Source organism: Prunus persica, chromosome G4 (assembly GCF_000346465.2).
Source record: "Prunus persica cultivar Lovell chromosome G4, Prunus_persica_NCBIv2, whole genome shotgun sequence".
Classification (NCBI taxonomy): Eukaryota; Viridiplantae; Streptophyta; class Magnoliopsida; order Rosales; family Rosaceae; genus Prunus; species Prunus persica.
In genome coordinates, this window is record NC_034012.1 from 9,509,988 (window position 1) to 9,522,756 (window position 12,769).

The 12,769-nt window shown below is 38.6% G+C and overlaps 1 protein-coding gene across 1 annotated transcript; it reads right to left on the reverse strand.

The window, feature by feature from the left end:
- On the reverse strand, positions 9,049-10,510 carry LOC18781233 (chitinase 2). The gene has a single exon (XM_007211604.2). The coding sequence runs from the start codon at positions 10,158-10,160 to the stop codon at positions 9,234-9,236; it is 927 nt and encodes a 308-aa protein (XP_007211666.1). The 5' UTR covers positions 10,161-10,510; the 3' UTR covers positions 9,049-9,233.

Consider the following 12,769-nt stretch of genomic DNA (forward strand, 5'->3'; position numbering starts at 1 on the left):
CCGGTCTTTAGTAAGTGAGCCCGATATCGGGGTGATGTTGGGAATTCCACAGGATTCGTCTCAGGTTTCTGAAAATTCGGGGCGGGTCCTGTCACTTTGACGGCTAAAGTTGAGGATTAGGAAGCTATCAAAACATATCCTCCGCCACTATCAGCACAATACGCTTGTATTAGAATTTTATTATTGTACTTTGTTAATTCATGTGTACATTTTGAATATTATATATATAGGATAATTTGATCACTATTTTTCATATGTAATTTTATTTTGAATATGTCAATTTAAATTAAAGTAATTTAAAAAATCATACAATTAAATTAAATTTAAAAAGTAAAAATTTGAATTAATTAATATAATTAAATTAATATTAAAGAAATAATAAAATAAAAAGTCAAAAACCTTGCGCGACAAAATATTTCGTAGCGCAAACTATTAAATTAGTTTATTTTAATTAAAAAAATTTAAAACACAAAAAATATTTCGTTGCACAAAACTCTAAAAATTTGGGAGGGTACCAAAAATGGGACACGGGATTTTTTTTTTTTTTTAAGACTTTGTGCGACCAATGTGTTTCGTCACGCAAAACTTTGTGCGACCAATATTTTTTCGTCGCGCAAAGTCTTTCTTCACGATCTTTGCACGACAGATTATGCGTGACGAAGTTTCTGTCGCTCTGAAATTTGTGCGACTATAATGTATTTTGCGCGACGAAATTCTTTTCGTCGCGCAAAGTGTAAAATGTAGTAGTGAATAGAGAAAGAAAAAAAAAGGAAAAGCAAACGGAATATGAAAATTAAAAAGTACAATAATATTAATAATATGTATCTTGCCTCTAAGCGTTCTTCTCATCGCGTTGATGTTGACTGTTATCATCACATAGAGCCTATTTTGTAAATTGTCTATGAATCGAAAATACACAAATCTCCATGTCTTGTTAATAACTAAAGAACCACATACTCCCCAAAATCTCATTATGAAGCCCAACGCAGCAAAAATATGAAACCATGGAAGTTGATGTAGCCCATTGTCTACCATGTCGTTGTTGTTCTTGTTGTCTACATCAATATCCTTATTTCGTTCGCACTTATTTGGTAGAAGGGCACCACAAAGTTTTGTATTCCTCTCAAAGGCAGATTCATTGAAGCTTTGGAGTTGGGTGCCTGTTGGTATTGGTCCTTGGAGATTATTGTATGAGACATTAAAATCTTTCAAGGAATTAAGGCTCGCCAATGACAATGGAATTTTTCTAGACAAATGATTCGTGGACAGATCCAAAACCTCTAAAAAAATTTAGATTTGAAATTTGGTTTGGAATGACACCTAAGAAGTTGTTGGAGCTAAGACGCAACGAGCGGAGGAGGACCAAGTGGATGATGTCAGTGGGTACATCACCAACAATGTTATTTTTAGACAAGTCTATCATTACTGGATAAAATTTCAATTTAAGCCGTTCAAAAGTTTGATTTGCGGTTATGACAATGTCGAAGACAGGAAATTCAAATTCATATTGGTCTACATGAGATGCAATATTAGGTTCATAAAACAACCACCACACAATGCAAATTATTGCTATTAAAACCCAAAGAGAAGACCTCATTGGGTCTTAAGAGGCGGCTTGACCCACTTAATTTAAAGTCTACAACGCCAAAGTACTCATAGTTGTTGCCGTGTTGATAATTCTTCATGAAAATTTGGAAGATATATGGTGTTATTTTTCAAGCCAAACATGGCCTGATAGTGACAGTGCCAGTCAAGCCTCATCTCAGAATTACATTGACGTCCCATTTATGTTAAACGGCAGGAGAAGCAGAACCTTGGTGGCAATTCTTGTCTCTCTTCATTCACAACTAGCATCTGTCAACCCTCTGACTGACGAAGACATATACGAAGCAAAAGACGGAAGGCATTAAACATAACTAATTTAGAAATCCCTTCACCAAGAGCCACACACTCAGTAAATTGATGGATATGCTAAAAGGTAACCCTCTGACTGACAAATGTTGGGAAAGATTGCGAAAAATCAAAGGCTCTCCCAGGATCTAACTTCTCCCAGCCTTGTGTAAATAAAATGGACAAAATTAACACTCTATCTTCCACTAAGAAAAATAATGGGAATACAAAAATAATCTCACCAAACACCGGTGGCTAAACTCTCTCTTGGTTTTTTTTTCTCAAGAGGATTTTCTCTCTCACACAAGTGAGGTTTTCTTATCTCTCAAAACTCTCTATGTTTTGGTTTTCTGAAGGGTGATATAAACTGAAGGAAGGCATCTGCTTTTATAGCCAACGTTCCTGACAAATTGATGGCCTTGCATGCGAGAGAGTTTTTCTCATTTTCTCTTCCGTTCGTTTTCTTCAAATTTTCCCATCCTTTCTTTTATTTTATTTTAATATTTATTTTCCTTCTTTTTCTCTCCTCCACTAACGAGGGAAACCCATCAATCTCCCCCTCCCGACTTAGGTGGAGGGCTCCAGCAGTCCAGCTGCTCTTCTGCAAAATTCGTACTTGTCCTTAGGTAAGGACTTGGTCATCATATCTGAACTATTGTCATCAGTATGGATTTTCTCAAGCTGTAAATGCTTTGACTCCAACACATCACGTATCCAGTGATATCGCACATCAATGTGCTTCGACCTTGAGTGAAAACTCGGATTCTTGCTCAAGTGGATCGCACTCTGACTATCGCAATGCAAAATGTATTTGTGCTGCTCTTGCCCTAATTCTTATAGGAATCGCTTCATCCAAAGCATTTCTTTGCATGCTTCAGTAGCTACAATAAACTCTGCCTCTGTAGTTGATAGAGCAACACATTTCTGTAACTTTGATTGCCACGAAACTGCTCCCCCTGAAAATGTAATCAGGTATCCTGAAGTAGATTTTCTGGAATCAAGATCTCCTGCCATGTCTGCATCTGTGTAGCCAATCAATTCATATTTTCCACCTCCAAAACACAAACTCATTTTGGAAGTACCCCTGAGATATCTGAAAATCCACTTCACAGCATTCCAATGCTCTCTGCCTGGTTTAGACAGGAATCTGCTTACAACGCCAACTGCGTGCGTTATGTCTGGCCTCGTGTAAATCATTGCATACATCAGACTACCAACAGCTGAGGAATATGGCACCATAGCCATGTTTTCTTTTTCTTTCTCACATGTAGGACTCTGCTTTGAACTAAGCTTGAAGTGACTAGGAAATGGAGTAGAAACTGGTTTTGCTTTATCCATGTTAAACAGCTTTAGTACCTTCTCGATATAACTTTCTTGTGATAACCTCAACTTCCAATTTTTTCTATCACGGGATATACTCATACCGAGGATTCGTTTTGCGGGTCCTAAGTCTTTCATAGCAAAAGACTTGCTCAACTTTTTCTTCAGCTTGCTAATCTTGTCACTGTTTTGTCCTACGATCAACATGTCATCGACATAGAGAAGAAGTATGATGAATTCACCATCATCAAATCTTTTCACAAATACACAATGGTCTGAAGTAGTCCTTCTATATCTGTGTTCAATCATGAAGGAATCAAACTTCTTGTACCATTGTCGAGGCGCCTGCTTGAGTCCATATAAGCTCTTCTTCAGCCGACATACCAAATCTTCTTTTCCTTTGACTTTGAATCCTTCTGGTTGCTCCATGTAGATTTCTTCTTCAAGATCTCCGTGAAGAAAAGCTGTCTTCACATCTAGCTGTTCGATCTCGAGATTCAGGCTTGCAGCCAAACCGAGTACAACCCGTATGGATGACATCTTCACTATGGGTGAGAAAATCTCTTCAAAGTCAATTCCTTTCTTCTGACTGAAACCTTTCACAACTAGCCTTGCCTTAAACCTGGGCTTAGAGTTGTTTTCTTCCGTCTTCAGTCGATACACCCATTTGTTCTTGAGTGCTCTTCTACCTTTTGGTAGGTTCACTAGATCATATGTGTGGTTCTCATGTAGAGATTGCATCTCTTCATGCATGGCTTTCAACCACTCATCTTGTTGATCATGAGTCAATGCTTCTTTATAGCATTCTGGTTCTCCCCCGTCTGTTAGGAGAACGTAATCATCTGGAGAGTACCTACTCGGAGGTCTCCGTACCCTGGTCAATCTTCTTGGTTGGAATTCGGCCTCTGGCTCTTCATCGGCTTGTGCTTCTAGCTCTTCATCCGCTGCATCATCTATTATACCATCACTCATGTCACCATCAACTGGTTCATTTATAATAGGATCACTAGCTAGATCATCAGTATCATTGGATTCATCTCGCTCGTCATTGTGCTCCAATGGGGAAGGAACTGGATCTAAGTTAACTGGATATTCTTTAGGATTATTAGGTTTATCACCTCTTCGAATGTCTTCAATGTTCTGATCTTCAAAGAAGACAACATCTCTACTTCTAATAATTTTTCTAGCTACAGGATCCCATAACCTGTAACCGAATTCTTCATTCCCATATCCCACGAAGATACATTCTTTCGACTTTGCGTCGAGCTTGGATCTCTCGTCTTTAGGAATATGAACAAAAGATCTACAACCAAAAACTTTCAGATGATTGTAGGAAACGTCTTTTCCCGACCCGAACTTGTTTGGGACATCACCATTCAAAAGTGCTAAATGAGAAAGGTTGATTAGATCAACCGTAGTCATCAGGGCTTCACCCCAAAAACTTTTGGGCAGCTTGGCATGAGATAACATTGTTCTTATTCTTTCAACAATTGTTCTGTTCATTCTCTCAACTATGCCATTATGCTGAGGAGTCTTCGGAACAGATCTTTCATGCCTGATTCCATTACTTCTACAGTAGTTTCTAAACGCCCCCATATATTCTCCTCCGTTATCGGTGCGAATACATTTGAAGCTTCTACCAGTCTCTCGTTCAACGCTAGCATGAAACTGCTTGAAAACTTCATACACTTGATCTTTTGTTCTAAGTGCGTAAGCCCATACCTTCCTGGAATGATCGTCAATGAAGGTAACAAAGTATCTTGCACCACCAAGAGTACTAGTGGTCATAGGACCACAAACATCAGAGTACACAACATCCAATACATTGGGTTTTCTTTGTGCATGACCATGTTGAAACGAAGCTCTATGCTGCTTTCCAGCCAAGCAATGCGTGCATGATTTTAGAGGCATGCCTTTCTTCATCCCAATCAGTGCCTCTCTTTTGGCTAGAATTTGCAGCCCTTTCTCGCTCATGTGACCGAGCCGTTTATGCCATAGCTCGATTGAGTCTTCTACGAGAGCATTTACGTACCCATTACTGACTTTTGCATGTGTCATGTATAGGGTGTTCTCCTTCTTCCCTCGTGCTAGGACAAGAGAGTTCTTGCTGAGTTTCCATTTCCCTTCAGCAAAGACATTGGTGTATCCTTCATCGTCAAGTAATCCAGTGGAGATTAGATTGAGACGCATGTCTGGAACATGTCTCACACCCTTGAGGACCAAGTGACAACTTGTGTTGGTTTCAAGGGAAATATCTCCTCTTCCCACGATCTTGGACAATTTGTCATTTCCCATCCTCACATTACCAAAATCTCCATTGGTGTAAGATGTAAAGAAGTCCCTCCGTGAGGTGACATGAAATGATGCACCAGAGTCCACTATCCAGCATGTATCTTGAGAGGAAAAGTTAATGAAACCATCACCACATAGAATAATTACCTCATTTCCACCAGAGGTAGTTGTGGTCATGTGCCTGGCATCACTCTTTTCGTTACCTCTATCTTGCTCTCGTTTAAACAACCTGCACTCTCTCTTCATGTGGCCTATCCCGCCACAATGGTAACATTCTAGGTCCTTTCTTGTCTTGGACCTTCCTCTCGAGCCATCTCTTGACCTGCCCTTTGACTTGTCTCGTCTGTGGAATTTTCTATTGTTAGTTCTTCCACGATACTCTGAGACGAGGGCTTCTGACTCGGCTACTACACCTTGTTCTTTCCTCCTTGCTTCTTCATTGAACATGCTATCTTTAACTATGTCCAATGTAAGAACGCCTTGAGGAGCTGAATTGCTTAAGGATACTACTAGTGTATCCCAGCTATCAGGCAAAGAGCTGAGTAACATTAGTGCTTGTAACTCATCATCAATCACCATCTTCATATTCGTCAACAGGTTGATCAAACCTTGGAAGTCACTGAGATGCTCGGTAACACTTCGACCATCTCTGTCCTTAAGATTTACCAACCGTCAGATAACCGATGCTTTATTTTGAGCGGTCTTCCGCTCGTACATGGACGACAATTTTGTCCATAATTTGTATGCATCCGTCTCTTGTGCAACATGGTGGAACACACTTTGATCCACCCCTTGTCGGATTTGTCCGACAACTTTTCTATTCAGAATGCTCCATGCATCGTCTGACTTCCCTGCTGGTTTTTGTCCCAGCAATTGAAGGGGCTCATACAAATCCTTGCAGTAAAGGATGTCCTTCATTCTTGGATTCCAAATGGAGTAATTGGATGCATTCAATTTTAACATTGTTGCTGATGATGATGACGATGACTCCTCCATCTTAAATTACACAAGAATATAATTTTTGAGCCAAAGCTCTGATACCACTTGTTGGGAAAGATTGCGAAAAATCAAAGGCTCTCCCAGGATCTGACTTCTCCCAGCCTTGTGTAAATAAAATGGACAAAATTAACACTCTATCTTCCACTAAGAAAAATAATGGGAATACAAAAATAATCTCACCAAACACCGGTGGCTAAACTCTCTCTTGGTTTTTTTTCTCAAGAGGATTTTCTCTCTCACACAAGTGAGGTTTTCTTATCTCTCAAAACTCTCTATGTTTTGATTTTCTGAAGGATGATATAAACTGAAGGAAGGCATCTGCTTTTATAGCCAACGTTCCTGACAAATTGATGACCTTGCATGCGAGAGAGTTTTTCTCATTTTCTCTTCCGTTCGTTTTCTTCAAATTTTCCCGTCCTTTCTTTTATTTTATTTTAATATTTATTTTCCTTCTTTTTCTCTCCTCCACTAACGAGGGAAACCCATCAACAAACACAAAAGAATCCCAATATGACCTAACTGTACATGAAGACAAGCTTTAATATCTCCAAAATGTTTAGACTAATGCGCTAAAAAATTGATTCAGCTATATACAGATTTGCTAAAGCTGGGGCTTATTCACTGAAAAACCTGCATTCTTTGGAACTGCTTGGACCTAAAATTACACCAGCCCAATTGACTGTTGGGTTTATTTTACAAAGGGTATTTGGCTTTGTTTAAGAAAAATGGTGAATAAACCCATACTGTTCAACAAGGGGGGGACAAAATTAATTAAATTATTCATGATATTTTGATAATTGGGAAACAATTTACCACCAATGGTGATTTAATCCAAGAATCAAATTAATTGAATTAATTTAGGCCCAATTCACAATTTAAGGTATATTAGAATGAATTCTCATTGTTGTTGACTAAACTCCAACTCAAATTGACAACCTTAAAAGGTGAAGTCAGGCTTGCTTTAGCTGAAAATCACGACTATTTATTGCAAGATTGCCGAATTATTGCTACAACAGGATATTTATAAAGCCAACATTGGAAGAATCTGGGTATTTTGGTTCACTTCAATTCAACATTTGCAAAAGGAACAATCATGAGGCATTTAGGCGCATTAATGGACAATGAGCAAAAATAATCAAAGCAACTGGCTGACAATCTTTTACCACTTGTGAATTGATGAGGGTTAGTCCAAAGTCGAAAATATCCAGGAGTCTTCATTTTCTCCTATAAGTAGAAGAGTGCCTGGACTAGAGAACCGACATCAAACCAACTAACCAATCCAACAAAAACTCAATCCAAACAATCAGTTCAAATTGATCAGAGAAATCAAAGATCATACGATCTTGCTGTTGAAGAATATACGAGTCCAACATCAGAAACTTAACAAAATAGAAAGTCTCATATAATAAATGGTTCCACTGCTAATAACATCGAAGCCTTTTGTATAAAACCCCACACCTGCTAAACAGGTGGTTAAGTTGAGAACAATATCAATGTTGCTAGTGGTGGGCCAAGGGTCTGTCCCTCTGAAATCTTAACACTTGCAGCAAGCGAGCAAGCAATCTTCCTTAAGAAGCAGTCCAACTCAAGAAAAGCTCAGACAATCAAGGAGAAAATGAGATTTCTCTAGTGATCCAGACAAGGTAAATCAAGCATGGAGATATTTCCTAAAAGATCATTTGTGCAAAACTTCACTTGAATTTGAAATTGTTTGACCACTCAATTAGATGTTTGTTATTTAAGTCTTTTCTTGAAGCACCATGTTCATCTATTTTGTTGAAAATAATATCTTTGTTAGATGGAAGGCAAATCATCATTAAATAGCAAACAGAAAAATTGGCAAATCATCATTAAATAACGAAGACCTTTCACTTTCAAAAAGTGATTCCATATTTGAAAATGAAGATTTAAAGAGTAAGATTGACTGAAATTTAATTTTTTATTTTGAAGGCAGCTGATATGTGATACCAGCACATCTTTCATGCGAATCAAAGTCCAAGTTCCAAGTTGTTTTGTTGATGATTTTTGCAGGCTCTTTGCCCCACATGAAGTGCTAGGAAGAACACATTGTCATCTCTCTAATGAATGAGTCCCATTGTATATGAGTGGGCAACCAAAACATCGAAATATCATCACAACCAAAAAGAAATTAAAAATAAAATAGCATTGAATCAAATTAAAAATAACATAGCATTGAGTTGTGAAGAGCAGAATGTTGAAATTGGTAACAGTACTCAAGCCTAATGTAAACATAAGTTGATGCCCAACAAAATAATATATCAGTCTCTGAGTGGATTCAATTGAACAACTTATGCTGCAAGGTCATGCAGTCTTCAGTCTTCAGTCTCAGTCCAAGCAACGTCCGAATTCCACCTTCTTGGCATCAGTTTGGCAAGCCAAATTCCAGCAAGTTGTTGAATAAATAAAAAAGGAGGTAGAAGGAAAGTGAGCATTGAGAACTCTGTTCTTGGTGTAAGTATATATGAAAGAAGAAAGTTGAATTATGTAGAGGCCAATGCTAGAGTAGCTAGCATGTAAACAACCATCTGTGAAAATCAGCAAATTTTATAGAATATAGCCATCTTACATACTCAAACAACACAATCTGAAATATGTATATAACTCCAGGTAAATAGAAGTACAACAAGCATTACAATACCCAGGAATCCAATTCCAGAGCCTACTTCTTAATCATATTCATATAGAAGCTAAATATAAAAGATAATATAGTACTAGTGGGGGGTTGCTAAGAAATTTTGTGATTGCTCTTCATAGCGGAAACCAATTGCCTTGGAATCATCTGCAGACCAAACAAATATACCATGAAGTTGTTGCTCACTCTTGAGCGTGTCACAGGCAGTGAAAAAACCATTCTCAGGGGACAGTCCACGACTCCCATCACTGATAAAGCTTGCCAAGACCTTCCCACCATTGTAATTGGAGCTTTGTGTCTTGAAGTAATTGATGAACTGAGACACTGTGGTTCCCTGATCGTATGCGTAAAACTGGAAATTCACATAGTCTATCAAGTGGCCATAGCTCTTCCACAAGGCCAAGTAGTGGCTCTGAACTTGGTCATCATCAAAGGGAGCAATGGAAGCAAATGATATCACTCCATTGTTCTTGAGGGTTGTTATAAGCTTCCCAATGCACTCGGAGAAGGTAGCAGGGTCTGCGCTGAAGTGCTCGTAATCAATGTCAATTCCATCCAAATTGTACTGCTGGATGATGCCTGTGAGAGAAGAAACAGCATTGGAAACCCATGAGTCAATTGAGGAAGGCTTGAATTCAGCAGGGACACCATTCACAGAGTCTCCTCCTAGGCTAAAGGCCACTTTGACATTTGAATGCTGATTTTTTATGGAGGAAACTTGGGACGGGCTAAGATTATCAGAGTCCCAGAAGACATTGAATTTTCCATTGGTGGGAGAGGAGGAGGTGTCATAGTCTATGGCAAATGAGAGAATGAAGTGGAATTCAACATTTGGGTTAATGGGGACATCAGAAAACTTGACATTCTTGAATTGAGCTCCTATGTATTCTCTGAAGAGATCTGAGTTTGCTGGGGCTGCTCGGATTGATGTAGGGGATGTGAGGAGGGTTTGAAGGAAGAAAAGGGTGAAGATGAGCTTAAGCTTTGGGAGTGCCATATTGCTCATATAATATTGAAGACTGCTAGATGTTTTTGTGTTTATGTTTATGAGTGAAATTGAAACTTGTTAACCACCGGTTATATAGTGTGGCCCTCAATGTGAATATGCAGGTAAGGGATATGTGGAAACAAGCTAGTTGATCTGGTTGTGTGCAGTGCCGTTTCAGTAAGCTTTGTCTTGGCAGGATTGCGCAATCTGCCGGTCTTGGATAAGTTTAGCCATAGCCAAGGGAGAACTCTCTTGGGTTACAATCACAAAGAAATCAAGTTTCAACGTTCTTAGTACTGTCTCTAGGGCCCCCACTGTCGCACAAAATGACAGGTTTATAAGCTGCCATAACCACACAACACAAATTATCCAAACCCCTCTTAGTCGAAGAGAAATTTCCACGAAGGAAACCAAAGCGAAGACCTTGTTTAAAGTCTGCATAGACTCCGAAGTAATTTGGCCCTCAAGCGAAGATCTTCTTATACTGAAATTCATTTTTGACTTTTAAGGCAGCTGATATGCGATACCAGCGCATCTTCCATGTCAATCAAAGTCCAAGTTCCAAGTTGTTTTCCTGTTGATTTTTCTAAGAAAATTGTAGGATAGTCATTCTTTCCAAGTTGTTTGCCCCACATATGAGGCCAGTTACATTAAAAGTATCACGTATCAGAGTCAGACACGCATCAGTCATTCATAAAGAAGCCCTTTCTACACAAGTAAGAGAACATATAATTAAAAAGGGTTAATGATTGATATGGCCTTTGAAACTCAATTTGAATCTTACTTTGCCACCTAAAACTCAATTTGTCACCCTTTATCCCCTGAAACTCAATACTCCGTCTCACTTTGCCGATATTCATTAACTCCAAAAAAATTAACAGATCCATGGATGTCCAATTTAAAGTCTGGTGCTTGGCTGCTTCTCCTCTCTTGAAGATCCAGGGACCGTGTCTGACAACCATGCTTGAAAACGATGCAAATTTAAAGTCCACAATGCCTTCAGAGTAGTCAAATTTGTTGCCATGACTTTTCACCGAATTAGGAAGATATATGGCCTGAGAGTGACAGTGGCAGTCAAGGCTGATCCAACATTACTTTGACGTCCTATTCATGTTACACAAATAGCGTAACATAAAATTAAAAAGGCTTAATTATTAATATGTCTCCTGAAACTAAATTTGAATCTCATTTTGCCACTTCAATTTGTCATATTTTACCTCTTGAAACTCAATTCTCAGTCTCACTTTGCCCATATTCATTAACTCCACAAAAAAAATAACAGAGCATTGAGTTGTGAAGAGCAAAATGTTGAAAACGTTGAAAATTTGGCAAATCATCATTAAATAGCGAAGACCTTGTTATTTTAAGGTCTATAGTATTAGTCTATTAGAGCCTGCGTTGCAGACTTTCACTTTCAAGAAGTGATTCCATGTTAGAAAATGAAGATCTTAGAGTAAGATTGACTGAAATTTAATTTTTTATTTTGAAGGCAGCTGATATGTGATACCAGCACATCTTTCATGTGAATCAAAGTCCAAGTTCCAAGTTGTTTTGTTGATGATTTTTCCAGGTTCTTTGCCCCACATGAAGTGCTAGGAAGAACACATTGTCATCTCTCTAATAAATGTGAGTCCCATTGTATATGGGTGGGCAACCAAAACATCGAAATATCATCATCATAACCAAAAAGAAATTAAAAATCATATTGAATTAAATTAAAAATAACATAGCATTGAGTTGTGAAGAGCAGAATGTTGAAATTGATAACAGTACTCAAGCCTAATGTAAACATAAGTTGATGCCCTATTCCAGTTAAAGTGCTAAATGACCACATTCTTGTGTAACGGACCTGAAGGGACCAACAACTCAGGTGTGGGATTTTATCTCAAAATCATATAGTAAATTAGAAGGTAATCTGTTGTTCTTTCTTTTTAGCTTGAAAACAATATGCATCTGTAAAGCGGAAAAACATCACTTTTTAAGACTGAGAAATTGGCAAACAACCATAACCATACAATACAAATTCTCCAACCCCCATCTAATGTAGCGACATTATAGACCACATTATTAGGTCTAAAGAGGGGGCTATGATAGACCATTCAAGAATAAATGACTGAAAATGACCCCCAAACTCCAGCGGAAGGAAGGCAACTGTGGGAGCAAATTTTCCCACAAGAATATTCGATTGGAAATATTCCTCTTTCTTCTTCGGCGCCTCTTTCTCCCTGCAAAATAGAACAAATAAGAGGACCACACCCGGGGGGTGTTGGCCAAATGCCCTCCGATGCCTAAATTAGTTCAATTGAATCGTATAGAAAACAATAGCTAATAGGGTACGGAGATATATTTATAATATAAACCAGGCGGCTGGAGCCTTATGTAAGAGAGAGAGAGAGAGAGAGAGAGAGAGAGAGAGAGAGAGAGAGAGGAAGTAGCTAGGGTCTGTGAGGGAAGGTCTGTCTCTACAGAGGCTTTAGTCGTAGTTTTGACCTTCTTCATCCTTGTGCATGACCAAGTATTTATAATGGCCTTGGAGAGGTTGGTGGGGTTGGTGTAGCTGGTGTAGTTGGTGTGGTTGGTGTAGTTGGTGTAGTTGGTATGGTTGGTGTGGTTGGTGTAGTTGGTGA